We start from the raw sequence: 25,684 nt of genomic DNA, 5'->3' as shown, positions 1-25,684 counted from the left end.
GCATCTAAGGGAGATAGGCAGGTAGAACATTCTTCCATCATGCATCTGACCGAGGACCAACCTCCAAGGTACAGGCAGCACTTGGAGGGGACCCGAAATCAGCACCCCACGATGAAGGACTGATCGAGAGCACAGACTTTGCACCAGGGGCACATCTGCAAGCAGCCAGTGCTGGCAGGTGGAAGCTGAGCAGAAACATTTTGATCTGGGCATTGGAGGTGTTGTCTGCGGGCATCACCCCTTGAGAGATGCTAAAAAAAAGGGGGGGTGTCTGGGGCTGGAGAGACAGCATGGCAGTGAGGCATTTGCTTTGCATGTGGCCGACCCGGGAGGAACCTGGTTTGATTCCTAGCATCCCATATGGTCCCCTGAGCTTGCCGGGAGCAATTTCTGAGTGCAGAGCCAGGAATAACCCTAATGCCGCCGGGTGTGGCCCAGAAACCAATCAATCAATCAATCAATCAATCAAGTTTAAAAAGAAAGTGGAAAGAGAAGGTTGAGCACCATAAGTCACCATTTGGCAGGGCTGGCTCCAGGCTCTGCACTAGGGAAACACTCCTGGTAGTGTGTGGGTAGAGCCCCAAACAATCCAGGCCTTCCTGTAGGGAAGGGGGGGCTTCCAAGGTCCGGACCCGGATTCTCCACCACGCCTCCAAAGCCAAGAGGGTTTTCTTCTCTGTCTAGTGAGCACATCCTCCAGGTGGGAGCACCTGCAAGGACTGAGAATGAGCCTTTTCCATGAAAATCAGAAACCAGGTCAAGGAATCAATCATGTGGGGTTAGAGTGACAGCACAGTGGGGAGGGCGTTGGCCTTGCACGCGGCCGACCCAGGTTTGATCCCTGGCATCCCATAGGGTCCCCGAGCCTGCCAGGAGTGATTGATTCCTGAGCAAAGAGCCAGGAGGAACCCCTGAGCACTGTCGGGTGTGGCCCCCAAATCAACCAAACAAACAAACAAACAAAAATTAAAAAATCATATCAAGAAAGCAGAAATCAGAGCCAGAGTGTTAGAAAGCACAGCAGTAGGCTGTTTACCTTAACCACGGCAGACCCGGAATGGACCCAGGTTCGATCCCTGGCATCCCATATGGTCCCCCAAGCCTCGTAAGAGCGATTTCTGAGTGCAGAGTCAGGAGGAACCCCTAAGCACTGTCAGGTGTGTTCCCCCCCCCCCCCCGAAAAAAAATAGGGCAAAAATCACTTCCAGCATCCTCACAGATCACAATGCTTTGAAGTAAGAAATAAAGCCTGAGGGGCCAGGAAGGTGGCGCTAAAGGTAAGGTGTCTGCCTTGCAAGCGCTAGCGTAGGACGGACCGTGGTTCGATCCCCCGGTGTCCCATATGGTACCTTCAAGCCAGGAGCGATTTCTGAGCGCATAGCCAGGAGTAATCCCTGAGCATCATCAGGTGTGCCCCACCCAAAAAAAGAATAAAGACAAGCATTGGGGCCGGAGCAGTGGTGCAAGGGGTAAGGCGTCTGCTTTGCCCAGGCTCATGCTAGCCTAGGACAGACCACTGTTCGATCACCTGGCATCCCATTTGGTCCCCCAAGCCAGGTGCATAGCCAGAAGTAACCCCTGAGGTCACCTGGTATGACCCAAAAACAAAAGAGAGAGATAGAGAGAGAGAGAGAGAGAGAGAGGAGAGAGAGAGAGAAGAGAGAGGAGAGAGAAAGGAGAGAGAGAGAAGAGGAGAGAGAGAGAGGAGAGAGAGAGAAGAGGAGAGAGAGAGAGGAGAGAGAGACAAGCATTATGAGGTGGGGGCAGAAGCAGTTCTAAGAGGAAGGTGTGTAGGATAACAAGTATTTATCAGGAAATGAGAAAAAAAAGAAATTACCTGTGGGGACCCACACCGCGCTTATCTTTTAACCCCTGAACCCCAATTCTCCACATTGTAAAAAGCAATCTACAACCTTAACAATGAGGAGATTTTGCAGTACAACCCCATGTTTAAAGAATCAAGATGGCTGCTCTGATAATCCGAAAAGTACCAAACAGTTAGGTATCCTCTCAAATAAGATGTTTAGAGTAGAATTGGGCCCGGAGAGATAGCACAGCGGTGTTTGCCTTGCAAGCAGCCGATCCAGGTGGTTGGTTCGAATCCCGGTGTCCCATATGGTCCCCCGTGCCTGCCAGGCTATTTCTGAGCAGTCAGCCAGGAGTCACTCCTGAGCACCGCCGGGTGTGGCCCAAAAACCAAAACAAAAAGATGTTTAGAGTAGAATTACAGATGTTGCTCAGGGAGCTCAAAAAAAGCATCGATAGACTTGGATGAAGCACAAATAAGCATCAAGAGAATGTGACGATTGAAATTAGAAATTTTCACACTGAAATAACAGGTCTGAAAAACTCGGCTTATGAATTGAAAACCTCAATGGAAAACCTCTTCACTGGAGTAATGGCAGCTGCAAACGGGGTCAGTGAGCCAGAGGATGAGATGCAGAACAACTCCATACAGCAGAAAAGATTGGAAGAGAACCTTCAAGCAAATGATCAGACAATGTCTACACTACTCAAAGAATGTGAACCGATGAAAATAGAAGTCTATGAGAAACTCAACAGAAACAACATAGGAATCAATGAAGTCCCAGAAATCCAGAAACAAGAATCCTAAGAGGAGTTGGAGGAAGAGTAAGAAAAAGAAGAAGAGGAAGAATAATTTTAAGAAGAATAAGGTGAAGAAGAAGAGTAAGAAAAATAAGGCAGGGACCGGAGAGATAGCACAGCGGCGTTTGCCTTGCAAGCAGCCGATCCAGGACCAAAGGTGGTTGGTTCGAATCCCGGTGTCCCATATGGTCCCCCGTGCCTGCCAGGAGCTATTTCTGAGCAGACAGCCAGGAGTAATCCCTGAGCACTGCCGGGTGTGACCAAAAAACCAAAAAAAAAAAAAAAAAAAAAAAAGAAAAATAAGGCAAAGAAGGGGCTGGAGAGATAGGATGGAGGTAAGGCATTTGCCTTTCATGCAGGAGGTCATCGATTCGAATCTTGATGCCCATATGGTCCCCCGTGCCTGCCAGGAGCAATTTCTGAGCCTGGAGCCAGGAATAACCCCTGAGCACTGCCGGTTGTGACCCAAAAACCAAAATAATAATAATAATAATAATAATAATAATAATAATAAGGTAAAGAAGAGGAAGAATAGGCGAAGAGGAGTAAGAAGAATATTGTGAAAAATAGTAAGAAGTAGAGGGGGAAGATGGAAAGGATTCATCCTTTTCTTCTGAAAAAGAAGAGGAGAAAGGAGAGTAAGAAGAGGGCAAAGAATAGTAAGAAAAGAAGAAAAAGAAGAGGAGGAAGAAGAATAAAAGGAGGAAGAAGAGTAGGAGGAAGAAGAAAAAGAAGAGGAAGAGGAGAAGGGAAGAAGGAAAAGTAAAAAGACAAGATAAGAGGAAGAAGGGGAAGAAGAAGAGGAAGAAGAAATTGAAGAGGAGGAGGAGAAAGAAAGAGGAAGAAGTAGAAGAGGAGGAAGAAAAGAAAGAAGAGGAGGAGGAGGAAGAATAAGAGAAAGAAGAAGAGAAGAAAGAGGAAGAAGCCATACCACCCTGAATGTGCCTGGTCTCGTCTGATCTCAGAAAGAGGAAGAAGAAAAAGAAGAGGAAAAAGAAGAAAATGAATTGAAGATTTATTTTTAATTTCTTTTCTTATAATAATGTCTTTGTTTAAACATCGTGATTATAACATGTTTGTAGTTGGGTTTCAGTTAAAAAATTAAAAAAAAAATAATGAGGGCCCGGAGAGATAGCATGGAGGTAATGCGTTTGCCTTGTATGCAGAAGGTCGGTGATTCAAATCCTGGCATCCCATGTGGTCCCCTGAGCCTGCCAGGAGTGATTTCTGAGCATAGAGCCAGGAGTAACTCCTGAGTGCTGCCGGGTGTAACCCAAAAACTAAAAAAAAAAAAAAAAAAGTATGTCTGGAGCATGTAGTTGTTCCATGATAGTATGTTTCAAGGGTGGAGAAATGCTGTATCTCTTAGGCCAAGGGAATTCCCTTTCCAATTAAAAAAAAAAAATTACCTGTGGGTATCTCCTCCCCCAACTTCTTGTTTATCCCGCCCACACCTTGAATGGTGGGTGGGTAGAGGAGTCTGCCTGGGGGAGAGAGGGGAAAGGAAGGGGGGATAGCGAGAGAAGAGTGAGGCAGCAAGGAAGCTTGAAGAGCAGCTGGAAGGGAGACAGAGGCAGAGAAAAACAGAGAAGTGCTGCTTGGAAAGGCTTAGCATAGAAGCCAGGCGAGGAAAAGAAGATGGTGGATAGGGCCTTGGAATAAAGCAAGCTGACTCCAAAGAAACTCTAACTGATTGCCTTTGAAATTATTTTGCCTCTCCTACCTTTCTCCAGACCTGCCAAAGGAAGGAGCTAAAGGCGCCATGCCAAGAAAGGCCTCCCCCAGACACTACTGACTTGACTTTATATTTTAGATTAAAGCAACATTACCTACCCTCCCAGCTCCAGAAATGGAAAAGAGTAAAGAATACTCAAGAAATCCTAGCACGGATGGTTTTAGTCAATCAATTTTTTTTTTTTTTTTTTTTTTGGTTTTTGGGCCACACCCGTTTGACGCTCAGGGGTTACTCCTGGCTATGTGCTCAGAAATCGCCCCTGGCTTGGGGGGACCATATGGGACGCCGGGGGATCGAACCGCGGTCCTTCCTTGGCTAGCGCTTGCAAGGCAGACACCTTACCTCCAGCGCCACCTACCCGGCCCTTAGTCAATCAATTTAATGCACCATATCAAGATGAAAAAAGAGGCCGGAGCCATAGCACAGCAGAGAAAGTTTGCCTTCGTGCAGCTGACCTGAGTTCAATTGCCAGCATCCCGCATGGTCCTCTAAGCACTTCCAGGAGTAATTCCTGAGTGCAAAGCTAGGAGTAACCTGTGAGCATTGCTGGGTGTGACCCAAAAACCAAACAAAAACATACAAAAAAGCACCTGAGAAAATAAAGGAAATTGGGCCCGGAGAGATAGCACAGCGGCGTTTGCCTTGCAAGCAGCCAATCCAGGACCAAAGGTGGCTGGTTCAAATCCTGGTGTCCCATATGGTCCCCCGTGCCTGCCAGGAACTATTTCTGAGCAGACAGCCAGGAGTAACCCCTGAGCACCGCCAAGTGTGGCCCAAAAAAACAAAACAAAACAAAACAAAACAAAAAAAAAAACAAAAAAGAAAATAAAGGAAATTATAGGGGCTGGAGCAATAGTACAGCAGTAAGGTGTTTGCCTTGTACACGTCCAACACAGGATAGACCCTGGTTCAAATCCTGGCATCCCCTATAATCCCCTGAACCTGCCAGCAGCGACTTCTGAGTGCAGAGCCAGGAGTAACCCCTGAGGGCCACTGGGTGTGACCCCTTCTTAAAAAAGGGAAATTATTTGATCATGTCAGTTGATGCAGAGAAAGCACTCTTCATGATAAAAACTCTCAACAGAATGGGCATTGAAGGGACTTTCCTCAAGGTAGTCAAAACCATTTACTACAAATTCACAGTAAACATCACTAAACTAAACTAAACTAAACTAAAACTCTTAATATCTGGCACAAGACAAGGTTGTCCCTTCTCACCACTTCTATTTAATATAGTACTGGAAGTACTTGCGATAGCAATCAGGCAAAAAAAAGATATAAAGCAAATCAGATAGAAAAGGAAGAAATCAAGTGCTCACTCTTTGCAGATGACATGATACTATATTGAGAAAATTGTCAAGATTTTACCCAAAAAGCTGTTAGAAACTATAGATCTGTATAGTACAGGAGCAGGCAGCAGAATAAAGACACAAAAGTCTGTGGCTTCCTACATGTATATAATGCCATAGAGGAGAGGGAAAAATTTTGAAATCCCATGCACAATTATACATCAGAAAATCAAATGCCGGGGCCAGAGCAATAGCACAGCAGGGTGTATATTTGGCTTGCAAGTGACCAAACCAGGTTCATTCTCCAGCATCCCTTATGGTCCCCTGAGCATCACTAGGAGTGATTCCTGAGTGTTGAGTCAGGAGTAACCTCTGAACATTGCCAGGTTTGACATAAATACAAAAACAAAAAGCTCCCCGCATAGCCAGGAGTAACTCCTGAGCGTCACTGGGTGTGGCCCAAAAACCAAAAAACCCAAAAAAAACCCCCAAAAAACAAAGAAAATTACAAAACATTATTTCAAGCAATAAAAGGGGGACAGAAGCAGTGGCACAGGTGGCAGGGCATTTGCCTTGCACACACTAACCCAGGATGGACCGCAGTTCGATCCCCCGGAGTCCCATCTAGCCCCCCAAATCAGGAGCAATTTCTGAGTGCATAGCCTGGAGTAGCATCACTAAGCATCACCCTGAGCATCACTGAGTATACTCCTCCCCTGCCCCCCCAAAAGAAGGTATAAAAGGAAGGGGCTGGAGTGACTGTACAATGAATAGAGTATTTGCCTCTCACACAGCCAACCCAGGTTCAATCCCCAGCATCCCAAATGTTCCTGAGCCTGCCAGGAGCGATTTCTGAGCACAGAGCCAAGAGGAACCCATGAGCACCTCGGCCAGGTATGGCCCAAAAGCCAAGGAAAAAAAAAGGGGGTGGGGAGGAAGGAAGACTTGGAAGCAAAGACAGCCCACTCACTGGGAGAAATTACTGCTCTACACTTGTTCGTCAAAGGGTTAATATTCAAACGGCGTAAGTACTGGTAGAATTTTACAAGAAAAACCATCCAACCCCATTGTAAATTGGAGGGAAGAGAGAAACAGAAACTTTCCCAAGAAGAAATCCAGATGGCCGAAAGGCACAAGAAGAGATGCTCTGTGCCACTGATCCTCAGGGCAATGCCAAGCAAAGCAATAGTGAGCTACCCACCTCACACAGACTGGCACATAGAACAGAACTAGTACTGGCACAGAGGCAAGAGAAAGGGACCCTCTGTCACTGCCAGAAGGAGTGTCGACTGGTCCAGCCTTTTTAAAAAAAATTTTTTTTTTTTTTTTTTGGTTTTTGGGCCACACCCAGTGGTGCTCAGGGGTTACTCCTGGCTGTCTGCTCAGAAATAGCTCCTGGCAGGCACGGGGGACCATATGGGACACCGGGATTCAAACCAACCACCTTTGGTCCTGGATTGGCTGCTTGCAAGGCAAACTCCGCTGTGCTATCTCTCTGAGCCCCAGCCTTTTTAGAAAACACTTTTGGACATTCCTCAAAAAAACCTAGAAACCGAGCTTGCCTATGACCCAGCAACGTCACTCCTGGAAATATACTCCAAGGGCCAAAACAAAACAACAACAAAGCACAATGCAGAAAAGTCCTCTGCACTCCTATGTTTGCTGCAGCACTATTCACAATAGTTAAAATATGGAAACAGGGGGGCCGGAGAGATAGCATGGAGGTAGGGCATTTGCCTTGTACACAGAAGGACAGTGGCTCAAATCTCGGCATCCCATATGGTCCTCCAAGCCTGCCAGGAGTGATTTCTGAGTGTAGAGCCAGGAGGAACCTCTGAGTGCTGCCAGGTGTGACACAAAAACAAAACAAAACAAAATGGAAAAAGGGACCAGAACGATAGCACAGTAGTAGGGTGTTTGCTTTGCACGCAGCTGACCTGGGTTTGATCCCAGCATCCCATATGGTCTCCTTAGCCTGCCAGGGGTGATTTCTGAGAGCAGAGCCAGGAGTAATTCCTGAGTGCCATCAGGTATGCTCCCCCCCAAAAAAAACCAAAAAAACAAAAACAACCAAAAAACAAGAAAACAGCCCAAGTACCTGAGAGCAGGCGAGAGGATGGAAAAGCTGTGGTATATCTATACAGTGATACGTCAACAGTCGCAAGGTTGCTGTGGTATATTTATGCAGCCTTAAGAAAGAAATACGTCATGGAAGTTGCTGATAGATGGATGGCCTTGGAGAGTGTCATAGAAAGTGAAAGAGTCAGAGGGAGGGGATAGGTAGACAATGATTGCACTCATCTGCAGGATTAAAACAACAACAACAACAACAACAACAAAAACATCATATGAAGATGGTACCCAAAGACAAGAAAAATGAGCTGGGAGGACAGGCCCATGACCAGAAGCTTGCCATGAGAGGTGGGGTTGGGACTGTTTTTGGACATTGTTTAATGATGTCATCATCACTCGGACAAGGACTGTGTGGAAAGGAAGGAAATGAAACGCACAATCATTTCAATGACAGTTTTCTTTTCTTTTTTTTTTTTTTTTGGGCCACACCCAGTGGTGCTCAGGGGTTACTCCTGGCTGTCTGCTCAGAAATAGCTCCTGGCAGGCACGGGGGACCATATGGGACACCGGGATTCGAACCAACCACCTTTGGTCCTGGATCGGCTGCTTGCAAGGCAAATGCCGCTGTGCTATCTCTCCGGGCCCATTTCAATGACAGTTTTCAAACCACGGTGACTTACAGGAATAAAGAAAAGGCAGGGCCAGAGACATAGCATGAAGGTAAGACGTTTGCCTCTCATGCAGAAGGACGGTGGTTCAAATCCTGGCATTCCATATGGTCCCACAAGCCTGCCAGGGGCAATTTATGAATGTAGAGCCAGGAGTAACCCCTGAGCATTGCCGGGTGTGACCCAAAAACAAACAAAAAAAAAAAAAAAAAAGAGGGGCCGGGCGGTGGCGCTAGAGGTAAGGTGCCTGCCTTGCCTGCGCTAGCCTAGGACGGACCACAGTTCGATCCGCTGGCGTCCCATATGGTCCCCCAAGCCAGGAGCGACTTCTGAGCGCATAGCCAGGAGTAACACCTGGGTATCACCGGGTGTGACCCAAAAACCAAAAAAAAAAAAAAAAAAAAAAAAGAAAGAAAAAGCAAAGTGTGTGTGTGTGTGTGTGTGTGTGTGTGTGTGTGTGCCTTAACTGTCGATTTCACAGTGGTTTAATTAAAAACAAAAATCCATGGGGCCGGAGAGATAGCATTGAGGTAAGGCATTTGCCTTGCATGCAGAAGGACGGTGGTTCGAATCCCGGCATCTATATGGTCCCCCGAGCCTGCCAGGAGCAATTTCTGAGCGTAGAGTCAGGAGGAACCCCTGAGCGCTACCGGGTGTGATCCAAAAACCAAAAAAAAACAAAACAAAAACAAAAACAAATAAAATACAGGACCTGAGTGATAGCACAGTGGAGAGGGCATTTGTCTTGCATACAGCTAACCTGGGTTCGATCCCCAGCACCCCACATCCCAGGGTCCCCCGAGCCTGTCAGGTGTGATTACTTAGCACAGAGCCAGGAGAAACCCCTGAGCAACACTAGATGTGGCCCCAAAACAAAACAAAACAAAACAAAGTAAATCATTGCGAACAGGGTTCAAAGAGAGAGGACAGGACAGGACTTAAGGCACTTACCTTGCACAGGGCTGACCTGGATCATTCTCTGGAGATATGGGGACCTCGGGGATTTCTGGGTAGTCCTGGTACCGCACCCTCTGGATAGGCCTTGAAGTACCATCCGAAAGACTGCTGGGCGGAGTCCTTGGGTCTCCTGAGCACTGCACAGAAGAGTCCTTGGATAACAGAATTGTTGATAATTATTTTTTGCTGCTGCACAGGAGAAATGGAAGAAATGGGGCTGGTGAGGTGGCGCTAGAAGTAAGGTGTCTGCCTTGCAAGCGCTAGCCAAAGAAAGGACCATGGTTCGATCCCCTGGCGTCCCATATGGTTCCCCCCCAAGCCAGGGGCAATTTCTGAGTGCTTAGCCAGGAGAAACCCCTGAGCATCAAACTGGTGTGGCCCCAAAAGACCAAAAAAAAAAAATAAAAAAAGAGAGAAATGGAAGAAATAGGGCCATGTTCATTATGTCCCAGACCCACTCGGGGCATGGTGGGAAAGCTGAACAGGCCACTTGCTGAGCCGGAAAATCAGACGGTGCTCACTCAGAGGCCGGAGCCAGGGCACCAATGGGAGGGCATTTGCCTTGCACCAGGCCAACCGGGGTTCAATCGCCGCCATCCCATATGGTCCCCCAAGCCCACCAGGAGTGATTTCTGAGCAATGAGCCAGGAGTAACTCCTGAGTGCCACCAAATGTGGCCCCCAATCCAGCCCTTCCCAACAAAAAAGCTCAGACTCATGTGGGATCCTGGACAAGTTCTTCCCACTTCTGGAGGATCTGTCCCCTTCCCTTGTGGTGTACCCCAAGACCCACCCATATCTGGGAGGAGTTTTGGGAACCCGATAATAGGTGTGACCCTACCTGCAAGACCTCCCATTCCTGGGAGGGGTTTGGAAAAAGGTAGATAAGGCTGGGACCAAGGGAATTCGGGCCTTTTGGCTCTTTGCCCTTTTGCCGTTTCTCTCTTGGCCCGGCTTGGCTTCCTGGTTTTTGGATCTTTGGGCCGCATGGAGCCCAAAGGGAAGATGGCTAACAGGAGATAAGATGCAGGGCTAGCAAAATATAGCTGAATGCTTAAAAGGTTGACATAGGCCACACACCTGTGGTGGCTAGGGCATAAATAAAGATGATTCTTCCTGAAGCCTGCGTGTGAGTGAGTAATTTCACCTGGGCCTGGAACTCGCCGGCTGCATGGAGGTTGCAGAGCCATGTGGGCTGGATGGTATCATCCACCGCCATCCAGCCCCATCGTTAATTAATTAATTCTACAAATGGCGCTCCGAACTTTGACCTGAATCCTGAACCCAACAAAACAGCAAAAATGGTGAGATCTCTGCTCTTTTGTTTCATTTTGGCTCTTTTCGGGTGCACTAAGCCCAAAACACTGGGCCACGTGGAGCCATGTTCAAACATGGCCGTGACCCCTTCTAGGGAAACAAGGGCAATTAAAACAAAAGAGGTGAAAGCTTGCATCACCTCCAGCCCAGGCCCAAAACTAAAACTTTGTTACAAGAAACAAAAACCTGGGCCTCTTCAAAGACTTATTAAAAGTCTAAATTGGAAACGGAGGAGAAAAAAGACTGTATTTAAAGTGGACTGATTTTCTGAAAATGACCTTTGGCTTGAATTTGGATTTCAACTTTGAAAATTTCGAACTGAACTTTTAGTTTAAATCACTTGGAACTCTGAACATCCAAAGTGCTCCCAGAGGGGAAAAAAGGCAGCGGTGAAGCCCCTGCGGCAAAAAGCTCCAAGCGGCAAGCTCCAAGCAGCTCGGCTCCTGGGATCTCGGCTGGAATCGGCTTGGCTGGGCTCAGCTTTGCCCGGAAAAGCGAAAAACCTGGAATCCTCGCTCCAGATCACAAACCGGCAGCGGAGCCTGGAACTACGGAAGAAAGCCACGTGGTAAGATCAGCGTGGGACAAACCAACATCTGAACTTTAAAAGTTTACAAAAGCCACGTGGTGAGATCAGCGTGGGACAAATTAATCTAAACTATGGTTTTAGGTGTAGAAAATTAGTGGGTAGTAATATTTTACTCATAGTTGGTGATGGAATAAGTTTTAATTAGTTAGTGGTTAAAAAATAAAAATATAAGGGAGGTAATACAGATTAGCCCATTTTAACATCTAATTTCTAACCACCTGCATCTTTGTCTTAGTCATTTTCTTTATGATTTAAATGTGTTTTGTTGTCTTTCAAAGTTAATATTTTCAATTGCAAAATGTTTTACTGTGTATTTTAATGTACTTAGCCTGTTTTTAAAATGTATGTTATGCATGTATGCTGAAGTACTTGTGTATAGAAAAGTTATAGGAACAAATAGTTCCCCCAATATAGTTTAAAAGTATAGGAACATGAAAGTTCCAAAATAGTGCTTGGTAAAAAAGCATTAATAGAATTTTAGGTTACAGGTGTAAAGTATATTTTGCAAATGATATGTTTTTGAAAAGGGCTGGTATATTAATTTTCACTTTATTACGTTGGCGCATGAAAATATTTAAAAAAGGGGGAAATGTGGTGTACCCCAAGACCCACCCATATCTGGGAGGAGTTTTGGGAACCCGATAATAGGTGTGACCCTACCTGCAAGACCTCCCATTCCTGGGAGGGGTTTGGAAAAAGGTAGATAAGGCTGGGACCAAGGGAATTCGGGCCTTTTGGCTCTTTGCCCTTTTGCCGTTTCTCTCTTGGCCCGGCTTGGCTTCCTGGTTTTTGGATCTTTGGGCCGCATGGAGCCCAAAGGGAAGATGGCTAACAGGAGATAAGATGCAGGGCTAGCAAAATATAGCTGAATGCTTAAAAGGTTGACATAGGCCACACACCTGTGGTGGCTAGGGCATAAATAAAGATGATTCTTCCTGAAGCCTGCGTGTGAGTGAGTAATTTCACCTGGGCCTGGAACTCGCCGGCTGCATGGAGGTTGCAGAGCCATGTGGGCTGGATGGTATCATCCACCGCCATCCAGCCCCATCGTTAATTAATTAATTCTACATTCCCTGAGAAATGTTTTTTTCTAAAACCATAAGGGAGAGATTCCTCAAAGGATCCCAGGAATCCAGCCCTGTCTGGCATGAAAGCAGAGACAGGCTGAAAAAAGAACATTCAGGATGATTTCCCCAACGTCCATCTCTGCCAAGGGCCTGGAAAGCTGAGCACATCAATATTAGGCCACGGAAAATAGACCGGAAACAGATCTGACCGATCATCACGTGGGGTGTTTTCCAGGGACCTCCTGCGGGTCATCATGTGCAAATCAATTCATACACCACAAAGGGAGATTGTACAAACCCACAATTCTGTGGCGCCAGAGCGACAGCCCAGCGGGGCAGGCACTGCCCTGGCACGTAACCCAACAAGGTTCCATGCCCAGCATCCCACAGGGTCTGCCAGCAGCACTCTGGAGGGGGTCCCTAAGTGTAAAGGCAGGAGTAAGTCCTGAATACCAGCAGGCATGACCTAAAAACAGAAACCCAAATAAATGTATAAGTAAAAGGCAGCAGAAAACAAGGTTACTGATATAAACAAACACAACCCAGGGTCAGAGAGATAGCGCAGCGGTAGGGCGTTTGCCTTGCACTCAGCCGATCCAGGACAGATGGTGGTGGTTCGAATCCCGGCATCCCATATGGTCTCCTGAGCCTGCCAGGAGCCATTTCTGAGTACAGAGCCAGGAGTAAACCCTGAGCAGCACTGGGTATAGCCTAAAAACAAAGACAAAACCAAATATATATATATATATATAAAAGAAAAGAATAAACAAGATCAACAAACTCTTTGCTAAACTCACAAAATAAAAAAGAGAGGGGCCAGAAAGACAGCACAGCAGGAAGGGTGTTGGCCTTGACACAGCCATCCAGGGTTCAATCCCTGGTATCCCATAGTGTTCCCTGAAACTGTGGAGTGGATGGGGGTGGGTGGGTCATGATCTCATATTCTGGAAGGTTCTAGAACAGGGATCCCCAAAGTAGGGCTCGTAGGTCATATGTCTGCTGAGGACATTTATCTGGCCTGCTGGGTGTTTTTGCAGTTGCTGCCTGTTCTGCTTAGCAGTCGACTCATTCGGGTCCCACAGTGCTCATGTGTGGGATGTGCTCCTGACTCTCTGACTCCCTCCTCTCTCTGTCTCTCGACTCCTCCTCAGTCTTGGGCAAGGGTCTTCAAATTATGGCCTGCCAAAAGCAGGCCCAGAGTTTCCATTGAAATGCTGGTAAGTTTGTTGATCTAACTTCCCTTGTTCTTCATTTTAAACATTGTATTTGTTCTTGGGTCTTTTTTGTTGTACATTGTATTTGTTCTTGGGTCTTTTTTGTTGTTGTTGTTATTGGCTAGTTTTGGGTTCCTTTTGTTTGTTTGTTTGCCACACCCGGCAGTACTCTGGGGTTACTCTTGGCTCTGTGCTCAGGAATCACCCCTGGCAGGCTCGGGGGACCCTACAGGATGCTGAGAATCAAACCTGAATCAGCCACGTGCAAGGTAGGTGCATGTGGTACCTAACTGCTGTACTCTCGCTCCAGGGCTGCGGGTTTTTTTTTTTTTTTTTTTTTTTTATTTGAGGGGGAGTTGGGTCATACCTGGAGGTACTCAGGGGTTACTCAGGGCTTTGCATTCAAAAATTGCTCCTGGCAGGCTCGGGGGACCCAGGAATCAAATCAGGGTCTGTTGGGATTGGCCACGAGCAAGACAAATGCTCTACCGCTGTGCTATCACTCTGGTCCCCGTTTTTTTTTTTGGGGGGGGCACACCCATTTGATGCTCAGGGGTTACTGCTGGCTAAGCGCTCAGAAATTGCCCCTGGCTTGGGGGGAACCATATGGGACGCCGGGGGATCAAACCATGGTCCTTCCTTGGCTAGCGCTTGCAAGACAGACACCTTACCTCTAGCACCACCTCACCGGCCCCCATTTTGTTTTTTAACTTCAAAATGAGATATGTGCAGTGCGCATGGTTGCTTTTTTTTTTTTTTTTTTTTTTTTTGCTTTTTGGGTCACACCCAGCAGTGCTCAGGGCTTCCTCCTGGCTCTACGCTCAGAAATCGCTCCTGGCAGGTTCGGGGGACCACATGGGATGCTGGGATTTGAACTACTGTCCTTCTGCATGCAAGGCAAATGCCCTACGTCCATGCTATCTCTCCAGCCCGTGGGGTGAAGTTTTAACATTTCAGCAGCTATGAAAGGGGAGCCCACAACCAAGGCCTGTTGGATCAGAGGGGCACAAGGTGGCATAGATGTGGGTCTGGGGGTACCAGGATTTGAGAGCTGCAGCTTCCAGATAGAGGTGGGGGTTTGGGTAGAACCCCGACCTTGCAATGAGCAGCCACCCTCAGTAGTTTTGGAAGATTCAGAGGGTTGGGTGACCAAGGAGACAGGGTGCCCTGAAGGGGTGTCTCAGGGGACTGGGGAAAGGTCAACTAACACCCCAATTTCAGGGACCAGGGCCAGAGCGAGAGCACATCGTGGTGTTTGCCTTGCACATGGCCCACCCAGGTTTCATCTCCAGCATCCCATAGTGTCCCCTGAGCACTGCCAGGAGTGATTTCCGAGCGTAGAACCAGTCCCTGAGCACTGCTGGGTATGGCCCCAAAACAATTACAACTACAAAACATTTCAGAGACCCATCCTGAAGCTCTGGGCCCTCACAGATCCCACACCCCGATTCTTTCCAGGCCTCCAATTTCTGGAGGCACCCAAAGGCCAGGCCAGGGCTGGCCGGACACTCACCTCAGAATCCAGCTGGTCCAGCCAGGCGGGGAGTCCTGATTCCTGGGCCTCCCATCTTCCACGGCCTCAGTCTTGGAGTCCCACCTTGTCTCCCGGAATCATTGTGCCTCAAATAACAAGCAAAACCCTTGTGATCTGAGCCCTGCAGCCCACAGAAGCCAGCAGGGAGGTGGTGCCGGGGTACAGGGACTCGGTAGGGGCAGGGAACACCCTCGAATCTTGAGGATGAACTCTACCTGTCCGTTTTGAGGTGCACCTTGACACTGGTGGGTTTTGGGGAGCCTGGGGTCATTCACACCATCCTGGTGAATGTGGGTCCCACAGGTGGGGACTTCCTGGGCAGGACTGTCTGTCCCCTCTTGCCCTGGCCTCAGTCCGTTGGCCTGGGGGTTCCCCCTCATCCAAGCAAGCACTCTGTCTGGAGAAACTCGGAGTCTCTCTCCATCATCCGGGAACTGTCTTTGGAGACAAGTCTGCCCATTTGAAACCCAGCAAGCCCCAGGCCAGCAGAGGCACCATTCAAGTTTGGTTCCAGGGCTCTGTGGGCCCCTCCAGAGTTTCTGCCCCTCCGCTCTGGGTGAGACACAGAGGCCCCAGCCCCAGGCCCCTCTGGGCCATGTCCCACAGCAGGAGGGGTCCATTTGGCCCTGAACTCTATGTGACCCCTCCACAGGCCACAGGCTTTGTGTCCTTGCTAGGCCCTGAGACCAACCATCTGGGAAAACTTAAGCCTTGTTCTTTCTGCTCTCATCTGGGCACCAGCAGTGGGCATCACATGGGGAGGTGCCCAAACCGGAAGAGGCACTGACCCCTCCCGGAATCCGACTCCCAGCTGGCTGTCTCCCAGGCCCCTGTCACCTCCACTTTTCTGCCCAGGCAGTGGGGGTTGACACACTGGATGGCTGGACACTGGGCTAGGGGCCTGGAGAGGAAACTTCAGGCCGGGACCTCCTAGCCAGGGCCCAGCCTCCCCACACCTCTACTGCCCTCACCCTGGGTACTGGGGGCAGCTGTCCTGGGCCCCTCCCCAGAAGCCCCTCCAAGGGGGGAAGCTCACACATCAGGGGAGGGGAGCCGGAAGCGTCTGGGGGCTGCTTGGAGGGCTCCCCCAGTCTCCGCCTTTCCAGCATGAAATTATTTTTCCAGGGCGGCCACCAGGCTCGTATCCGAGGATCCAAAGGGAACGTGGATTGGGTCTCCAGACACCGGGGAGGGGAGGGGAGGGGAGGGCGGGGATTGGGGGACGGGGGTGCAGGGCAGGGGGCGCAGGAGCACCAAGAGTTCTGGGTCCCCCCAAACAGACACACCCTAAGGCCTCAGGGGCCCCCATCCCAGCCAGCCCTCCCGGGCCAGGCAGGGCCAGATTGCGCCTGGGAATATCCATCTTCCAGCAGCCGGCCAGGGCGCACTCTGGGTGGCCATGGCGCTGCGTTCTTCCGGGGAGGGTGCCTGGGCGGATCGTCTGGGTCCGTAGCGGTTCTGTTCAGCGTCCGGGCCCGACTCGGGGCGCTTTGGGGGGCGGGCCAGGGCGGGGCCTCGCTGGGGGCGGACCCACCAAGCCGTATTAGAGGCGAGTGGGCGCGCTCTCGAGCGGAGAGAGCGCGAGCGAGAGAGCCGGCGAGCGAGCGAGCCAGAGAGCGAGCGCGCACAGCAGCGGCGCAGAGACCCGACGCATCCCTCCCGCACCCGGCACCCCGCGCGCTGCCCAGCACCCCGCCACCATGGGGGTGGAGGGCTGCACCAAATGCATCAAGTACCTGCTTTTCGTCTTCAACTTCGTCTTCTGGGTGAGCCCGGCGGGGACCCCCAGGCAGGCCCCGAACCCGCTAGGCCGCCGCGCCTTTGGCGGTGACACCTGTGGTTGGTTACGCGCGCGGTTTGGAGATGATGGATAGATGGATCGATGATGGGTGGATGGATGGATGGATGGGGCTCCCGGGTGGGGCGATTTCTTCGCCCACGAGCCCGGATCGGGGTCATCGGACCCGGGGCTCAACGGGTCTGGAGCTGCGGCGGGGTCTGCGGGCCCGACCACCCCACGTCTTGGAGACGGACGAGGGCGCAAGGCGGAGCTCGGGGCGCCCCGCCTCCATGAGCTCATCCGGGCCGTTGGAAAGGGGGTGGGCTTGGGCGGGGCTCTCCGGGCCCTGGGGGCTCCCCCCTGCGCACCCCATTCCGGGCCTGGGTCCAGCGGGGCCCGCCCTGCACCCCCTCCTCCCGGGGCGCCCTCCCCAAGCCCGTGCGCCCTGGCGCGCGTTGGGCGGCGCTTCCTGCGCCGGGTTCCCGGGGCTGTTTTGACCGACGGGGCCGCGCGATGCCTTTTGTTACCGTTTCCTGTCGCCTCTGCCCAGGGAGAGTGGACGCCCCCCGGCCCCCCCACCTCCAGGCTTCCCGGGGTGCAGCGTCTGGCCTCTCCCCACCGCTGACTGTGGTTGTTTCTCCGCTGGCACCCACATACCAGATGGGGACCCCCTCCCTCTGGATCCTTCGAGGATCTGGGGACCCCCTCCTAGATCTGGGGTCTAGAGCGGATCAGGGGGTTCCCTCTAGGTCTAGGGGTGGCCCACCCTTTCCCCCACCCATGGACACCCATGGACACGCGCTGGTGCGTGTGAGACGATGGGGAACAGGCCGACGACCTCAGAGTTTGCTGCTAGCTGCGTGGCGCAGGATTTTTGGCACCCCAAGGCACCCCCCTGACCAGGCCCCTTCAAACAGAGAGGTTGAGTTCCGTTCTAGGTTCCTTTCTGCACCCTTCCCTCTGGCTGCCGGTCTCAGGGGAACCCCTGGCGTTTCCGGGGCAGCTGGGGGCGGAGCTGCTTTCCCTGGGGACCCCCCTCTATAGGCAAACTGGGGCTAGCTTAACTTTCTCAGACTCCTCCTCGCTCCAGCTGAGCTTTGAGAACCGGGTCTGCCCAGAAATGCCTCCCTGTGCTGAGACCCCAATACGATACCAGAGGTCAGGCCCAGGAGGCCTGGCACTGCCAGTGTGAGCCCCTAGAAAGGCCCCCCCCCCCCCCCGCCGTCCTCAGGCTCTTTATACCCCTGTCTGGGGCTGGGTTGAGAGTCACCACTCTCTCAGCCTGTGACTTGCCTGCAGTCACGGGGGGGGGGGGTCAGTGTCTCCCCACACACACACATCTCAGAGTATCCGTGCCCGCGGTGGCTGCCATCCAGCGGGCAAGGAGCGTTAGAGGAGCCGCTAACTGGCATTTCATTCTCTCGCCAGGCTGCACATGACGTGGTGGGGCGCTTGGCTGGCGGGGACAAGGGCTGGGAGAGGCTGAGGGTCTGAGGGCTGATGGGACATTGGCCTGGGTGGAGGTGTCTGCCCAGAACCCTGGGGCCCTTCTCTGCTGCCCACAAACTTCTTCCCAGGCTCAGGGCATTGTGAGAAAAGCTGACAGCACCCAATTCTGACCAAAAATAGGCAAGAAGGTGCCCCAGTAAGCGGCCCCAGGGTGCCTGGCAGAGCTGAGGCCTTGGGGCATGGCACCGTGGGTGGAGGGAACCCAGGAACCCCTTGACCAGCCTGTGGTCACTTTCAAGGCTGTGGTGGTCCCTAAGGTGGAGCCAATTCGGATGTTTCTAGAAACTTCCATCTCTCTCAGTCTCAGCACCGTGCCCTACACATCCTGCCTTCATCATAGAAGGGTGCTCCCCGGGTGCAGTCCGGGGAGCTGTCGAGGGCACCTCAGGGCTTTGGTGATGAGGGCGCCCAGGGCAGTCTGGATCTGGACCCCAAAGAGGTCTTGAGGCTCCCACCCACCTTCTTTGCTACCCAACCTTCCTGTGGGGCTTCACAGGCAGAGCTCTGGGGGACCAGGCTCCACCATCAGGGTCCTAAGGATTCAGGGTTGCTGGAGAAAGTGTAGGGGTGCAGGGCAGTGGGATGGAACCCCTGGGCCCTGCCCTGCAGGGACGTGTCAGCCTCTTGGTGGTGGGGACCTAGGGTCCCCAACTCTGCCCCTCTGGGCCCTGCGCCCCCAGACCTCCCGGGGAGTGCCGACTCACCGGCTTAGACCTGCACTCAGAGGCCTCCAGCTGTGACTGGGTGCCATGGGTCCCAGGGCGAATCGGGGTCCCAGGGCCTGGGCACCTCAACCCCTACCCGCTTCCCTTGCACCTCCCACCTGTGGATTTGAGGGTGAGTGGCAGGTGTTGGGAGCACACCCTGGGGCAGGAAGTGAATCCTGTCCCAGGAGCTGGAGATGCTCCAGCCTGGCTATTTTTAGCTGCTGGCCCCTGGCACTTCCTGAGCGGCCCTGAGCGGCTTCCTGGCCCCCCGCAGGGGTCTCGCGCCCCCCACTCCCCACTTCCTTCCAGAACTGCTTGGATCCAGAAGCCAGAGGGAGGCCCTGGGGTCCCCTCTCCAGGCCCCGCTGCAGCCCTCCCGAGCTTCCTGTGGGTGTGTGGCCCAGGGGCGGGTGCTGGGCATCCGGAGAAGGCCTGGGGGACTGTGTCCTATGGGCCTGAGGCACCCAACAGTCACACCCAGCACCCACACCCAGTTCCCCACTGCAGCCAGGAGTTGGAGAGATCTTGAGGGTGGCTTAGGGCTTGTGGGCGTGGCTTGGACGGTGGGCGGGGTTTGTGGGTACGTGGACTAGGTTATGAGCCACACGGGCGGGCGGGGTTTATGGTCAGGTGGGAGGGGTTTGGCCGCCTGTGGGCGTGGCTTATGGTCACGTGAGATGGGCTGGGATCCTGTGAGAGGCCAGGGTTGTGTGGGCGGGGCTAGTCGGAGTGGGCGGGGTCTAGAGGTGCGAGGGCGGGGCTTATGGTATTTCCGTGAGTGGTTTATGGTCGTGTGGGGTTGCTGGCTAAGGGGCGGGGCCTATGACATTTTGGGCGGGGCTTTTGGCTTAGGGGCGGGGCTTACGGCCTCTTGGATGGGGCCGGGAACCTGGGGATTATGCTGGTGGTCCTGGGCTGGGGTTTATGGCCTTGCGGTGGGGCTAGGGGGCCTGGGACCTGGTAGTGTTAGGGGCAGTGTAGTTGGCAGTGTAGACCTTCCTTGGTGGGTGGGGATCTCACCTGTATCTCGGATCTCTGGAAGGCAGGAGGAAGATATAGTCTTTCCGGTGGTGTAACTTCCTTCCCAGGTGGACCCCAACCCCCGGCCCGGGGACAGCAAGCACCCCCCAATGAACATGGCTAAGAGGTCCTCTGCTCAGGACACCCCTTTTTTTGAGCACTGTGTGTGTCCCTTCCCAGTCTTGGAGGGGGCCAGAATTGCTGTGGGTTCCTGCTCTGCTCTCCAACACGGACACTGGCCACCGCCTGGAGCTCTGCACCCCCAAAACACTAGCTAGAAAACTTTGGGGGCTCTGTGCTGAGTTGCACCATGTGGGGGTTTATTCAGGGAGCAGATGCCCTGTGGACTTCCCCTCTCTCCCACAGCCCCACTGCCAGGATTGAGGCCAGGCTACATCGTTTTCATTTCCTGGGAGGGACCCTCAGCGGTGGCAGTTTTTGAGGTGCAGCCTAGTCATCCAGACCTGTGTGGCTGCCTCCGTCACACCCCCTCATCAGAGCACCCAATATTTAGACTGGCCCAAAGGCCCATGAGTGAGTCATATCAAGACTCTGGGGCCCCTGGGCAGGATGAAGTGCTGGGTCCATCTTATCCCCCACATGGCAGAGACATGGGAACCCCCATGTCCTCCCATCTGTTGCCAGCTCTGGGGCAGGACCCCATGGTGTTCCTCCGTGGCTCGTTGCAGGGGGCTGCAGATGGAGCACTGATAGGGGGTCTGCTGGGAGACCCCTGGGACCCAGGGCTGCAGGTTTCATTTCCAGGTCGAAAGTGAGGTGCATTGGACTCCGGTTCCCAGTGCCCCATATAAACATAGGGTCCTGCAGGTCAGTGCCCGACCCCCCAAAGTGGGCAGTGCCTCTCCTGGCTGCACCCCAGCTGTTGTTTAGGGTGCTCCTGTGACCATCCTCGCCCCTGTGCCTCCTGAGGCCCCGTCTTGGTGCCCACATAGTGCCCTGGCACCTGGGGACACCAAGCCCTGCCTCCTCTCTGCCCTCAGAAAATAAGGTGTGCTGTCCACTCAGTGGGGTGTGCTATTCGCTCCCTCCTCCTCTGGGCCAGTTTCCAAACAGTGGGATGACCTGTCCCTGGGATTTCAGCCACTGGAGACATCAGGTTGCCATGGCGACCCAGCTGCAGACACTCCAGATAAGGGGAACTCCGTCCAGTCTCCCTCCCTTCGTCCCGGGAGCAGCCCCAAACTTGAGCTGAGTCTTCTCAAGGGGTGAGGGGCGCTGGGAAACTGCAGCCCTGAGCAGGAGGAGGTGGGATTGCCCCCCACAGGGGTCTATTCAAGGCCAGTTCCTTGCAAGTCCTCAGCCGAGGGGCCCCCATCGCCTGCACCCCCTTCTCTCACCCTGCCCCAGGAGCAGTCCACCCCGTCCAAGGAATCTGGGTGTATGTCAGAGAGCGTTAGGGCCAGCGGTCCCCCAGGGCTCCCCACCAGAAGAGGTGCTGAAGTCAGGTCCATCTTATCTCAGCCTGTCCTGTCCTGCTCATACGTATTGGTTGCGGAGCCGGCGCCTGGCACCCTCTCTTCTGAGGGTGTTGGATGATGGGGGTGGGGGCCTCCATCAGTGACACCTGTCTTGTCCTCCGCAGCTGGCCGGGGGCGTGATCCTGGGGGTGGCTCTGTGGCTGAGACATGACCCGAAGACCACCAACCTCCTGTACCTGGAATTGGGGGACAGAAGTGCGCCCAACACCTTCTACGTGGGTGAGTGGGTCGTGGGGTGAGGGGTGCAGGGCCGGAATGACTCTTCTGTGGGATGGGAGGGGGCTGATGGCCGGGGAAGGGCTGCAGGCCCCAGATCAGGTCTCGGCCCCTGGCTAGGAACGGAAGGTTCTGAAGGGTGCTTCTCTAGGGTCCACTTCCCCTTCCACATAGACAAGAACCCCCACCCCCTGCCCCAGGACACGGGGAGAAGTAGCTTGGGTCCACTAGGCCTGGAAAGTTCTGGAAGGGGCCTAAAGACGGGGATGGAGTAATAGCACAGAGGGGAAGATGTTTGCCTTGCATGCTGCCGACCCGGCTTCGATCTCCAGCATTACATAGGGTTCCCCGAGCCTGCCAAGAGTGATTCCTGAGCACAGAGCCAGGAGTTACCTCTGGGCACTGCCAGGTATGGCCCCAAACCCCCAAATAAATAAAATAAATTAATTAAATTCAAAATGAAAAAAGGGGGCCGGAGAGATGGCATGGAGGTAGGGCTGTAGGCCTCACATAAGGGAGGACAGTGGTTCAAATCCCAGGACCCCATATGGTCCCCTGAGCCTGCCAGGAGGGACCCCTGTGTGCTGCTGGGTGAGACCCAAAAACAAAACAAAACAAAAAACCAAAACAAAACAAAATGAATAAAGAAACTTCAGGGATTGGGGGGAACCCCCAGATACTGCTGTTCCAATGCAGAGTCAGACCCCTCGCAGCCCCCTGTGATGTCTGTGGGTAGGTCTCTCTCCCACATTTGCAAGCACTGAGCTCTGGCTGGCCAGTGGTGAGGTCAGCCCCGAGGGCTTCAAGGAGGTGGCGCCTGGGAAATCCAGGGCCCTGGCCTCTGGGTGCAGCTGGCTCAGCTCTGAGGTAGAGGAGGCAGCTGGACCCCCAGGTCTGTCTCCAGGCAGGGCTGAGTGTTCAGTGATGCAGAAGACACCCCCAGGCCCCTTCTCAGCCATGCAGTACCCTGGGATCCCCTCCGTCTCTTGACCCTTCAGTCCTAACCTCACAAGGGTGATTGTCATGGTGGTGGCCGCTGCTGGTTGGGGGAGTTGGTATGGGGTCCCCTGCCCCCCTCCCAGGACACCCCTACCCCTCAGGCATCTACATTCTCATCGCCGTCGGGGCCGTGATGATGGTGGTCGGCTTCCTGGGGTGCTACGGAGCCATCCAGGAGGCTCAGTGTCTGCTAGCCACGGTGAGTGGGGTGTGGGGTTTCCCAACCGCATGTTAGGGCACCTCAGGCACTCAGAACCACTGTGTCTCCACTTCGGAGCTGTGTTTCTGGCTGAAGGAAGACCTCAGGGCAGGTCTCAGATGGTGGCTTGAGGAAGGTATAGGAGAATGTGCTTGTGGAGGGGACCCCGTTCCTGAGCCCCCATCCCTTGCCATCCCCTAGTTCTTTGCCTGCCTGGTGATCCTGTTCGCCTGTGAGGTGGCGGCTGGCATCTGGGGCTTTGTCAATAAAAACCAGGTGAGAGAGGAAGGGATGTGGGTCAGGACTTGGGGATGGTCCCGGGGTGTGTGTGGAGGTGTGCCCGCCATGGTGACAACTGCCACCCGTCCTCAGATCGCCAAAGATATGAAGCAGTTCTATGACCAGGCGGCCCAGCAGACAATGGTGGATGACAAAGATATGGCCAGCAAGGCACAGGCCGTGATGAAGACTTTCCACCAGACGGTGGGCCCAGAGAGTGGGGGTATAAGGGAAGAGAGTGGGGGGCCGCTGACCCTGACCCCGACCTGACCCTGTGTCTGTCTCCGCAGCTCAACTGCTGTGGCTCCAAAACTCTGTCCCAAACCACCAACTTGCACCTGCGAAGCACCACGTGTCCCAACGGCCCGAACTCCTTAGCTGCCAGTTTTTACAAGGTGTGGGGCCCGAGGCCCTCCCGGGGGGGTGGTGATTCCTCATGGTGGCGGTGAGGACAGGGGTGGCCCTGGGTGCTGAGCCCACGCTGTCCTGGCAGGAGGAATGTCACCCCCAGATTGATGACCTGTTCTCGGGGAAGCTCTACCTCATTGGGATTGCGGCCATTGTGGTGGCAGTAATCATGGTGAGTGTGGCGGGCGAGGGCATCCGATTGGTCAAGGGTGCTGGGTCCTGGGTGCTGGATGCTGATGCCCTGCCTTCCTGCCTCACTAGATCTTCGAGATGATTCTGAGCATGGTGTTGTGCTGTGGGATCCGCAACAGCTCCGTGTACTGACAGCTGCTGGGGTTCTGAGGCCTTTGTACTTTAAGGGGTTCACACTGCCGGGCACCCCAGGGCTGACGTCCTGGGATAAGGGGGTGGCACCTGCGGGCCCTGGGACTGACCGCAGGCTAGGGTCACTGTCTGGACACCCCTCTGATCCTCCTACCATCCCAATCCCTGTGGCTGCCCCCACCTTTAACCCTGCCCGCTGAGAACACTCACTTTTGCCCTGCCTGCTCCCCACAGCCCCTCTCCGCATTGTAATCCCACTGTAACCACCTTTCTCTTCAATAAAGGACCAACTACATATAACTTGCTTTTTGGGTTTTGAGCCACACCCAGCGGTGCTCAGGATCATGAATCACTCCTGGTGTGCTCCAGGGCCCTATGGGATGCCAGGGATGGAACCCAGCTTGGCCACTTAGAAGGCAAATGCCCTCCCCATTATGCTATCACTCCGGCCCCACATCTAATGTTCTTTCTCAGCTTTCACCCCTGCAAGGAATGGGGAAGATGAGAAGTCAGGAGGTAGAGGCCTCCCCAGGGGGCATGCCCTTCTTCCTCTCCCTGCCCGCCCGCTTAGGTTACTGGGTTATGCCTGCGGAGATGAGATGGGGCTCCACAGACTGCCTGGATCTCCACTTTTGCAACATGCAGGGGGTTCCCCAGCCCCACTGAATAGCATCTTCACACAGAGAAAAGTCCCTGATCCCAGCAGTCAGAGCTGGTGAGGGGGACTTGGGCTGCAAAGAGGAAACGTTTCCGGCCTATGCCGCCTACCGTGTAGGAAATACTTTCCTTACAGAAAGTGAAGGAGCGAGCTTTGGGCTGGAAAATGGAAAAGGAGAGGAAGAAAAGGCCGTGCAGAAGCAGACCCTGCGAGGATGCACCCTGGTGCAAGCACCACGGTCCGGTTGAGTTAATCTCTTTTTTTTTTATTTTTTGGTTTTTGGGTTACACCCAGCAGTGCTCAAGGGTTCCTCCTGGCAGGCTCCGGGGACCCTATGGGATGCTGGGATTCGAACCACCATCCTTCTGCATGCAAGGCAAACGCCTTACCAACATGCTATCTCTCCGACCCCTGTGTGCATCTCTTGGGCTCCCTGGAAATGGTTCTGATCCATGCGGTCAGACCCGGGCCAGCTTCCTGCAGCATGGGGGCTTGGTGTGTGTGGTGGGCCCTGGGGGTGCTTCATGATGTCCACTCTGGGCTAAAACATTTGCACACAGAGTGGACCCCAAGGTCAGCCTGCAGCATGGGGAGACGCTCAGAAGCAGCTGCCTTGGGAGGGCCGGAGAGGTGGCACAATGGTAGGGCTTTTGCCTTGCATGCAGCTGACCCAGTATGGACGTGGGTTCGATCCCCAGCATCCCATGTGGTCTCCTGAGCCTGCGAGGAGCGATTTCTGAGCAGAGCCAGGAGTAACCCCTGAGCGCAGCCGGGTGTGGCCCAAAAAGCCAAAACAACAACAACAACAAAATAGCTGTCTTGGGGGGTTGCTTTGCAGCATGACGGATGCAGCCTCCCTGCACAGGCCCTTCTCCAACTTCCGGCGGAAGTGGCCCTTTGGGCCTGCGAGGGGCTCAGAGCTTGGACCAGATCCGCAGCCACTTCCGGCCGCTGTTTTCGACACGGCCGCCAGGGGGCGCTCGAGCTCCGGCGCGTTCTCGAACCGTTAGCTGGGAGCATCTTTGGGGAGATGCTAG

General features: G+C 53.2%; 1 protein-coding gene across 7 annotated transcripts in view; it reads left to right on the top strand.

The window, feature by feature from the left end:
- Positions 1–24,289, top strand: part of CD81 (CD81 molecule) — a 344,561-nt gene extending 320,272 nt beyond the window's left edge. For 5 of the 7 annotated variants that reach the window (XM_049781246.1, XM_049781244.1, XM_049781245.1 and 2 more), the window contains exons 2-9: positions 16,746–16,815; positions 21,669–21,783; positions 22,881–22,978; positions 23,180–23,254; positions 23,351–23,461; positions 23,548–23,652; positions 23,751–23,837; positions 23,927–24,289. In XM_049781246.1, the coding sequence (XP_049637203.1) occupies positions 16,750–16,815; positions 21,669–21,783; positions 22,881–22,978; positions 23,180–23,254; positions 23,351–23,461; positions 23,548–23,652; positions 23,751–23,837; positions 23,927–23,989 (720 nt within the window). In that variant the 5' untranslated portion in view covers positions 16,746–16,749 and the 3' untranslated portion in view covers positions 23,990–24,289. Of the gene's footprint in view, positions 1–16,623; positions 16,816–21,668; positions 21,784–22,880; positions 22,979–23,179; positions 23,255–23,350; positions 23,462–23,547; positions 23,653–23,750; positions 23,838–23,926 lie in introns of those variants that run through there. The other 2 variants (XM_049781248.1, XM_049781242.1) reach the window with 2 other exon arrangements.
- The last annotated feature ends 1,395 nt before the right edge of the window (positions 24,290–25,684 follow it).

This window comes from Suncus etruscus, chromosome 9 (genome assembly GCF_024139225.1).
Source record: "Suncus etruscus isolate mSunEtr1 chromosome 9, mSunEtr1.pri.cur, whole genome shotgun sequence".
Taxonomy (NCBI): domain Eukaryota; kingdom Metazoa; phylum Chordata; class Mammalia; order Eulipotyphla; family Soricidae; genus Suncus; species Suncus etruscus.
This window is presented reverse-complemented; position numbering and strand designations above follow the sequence as displayed.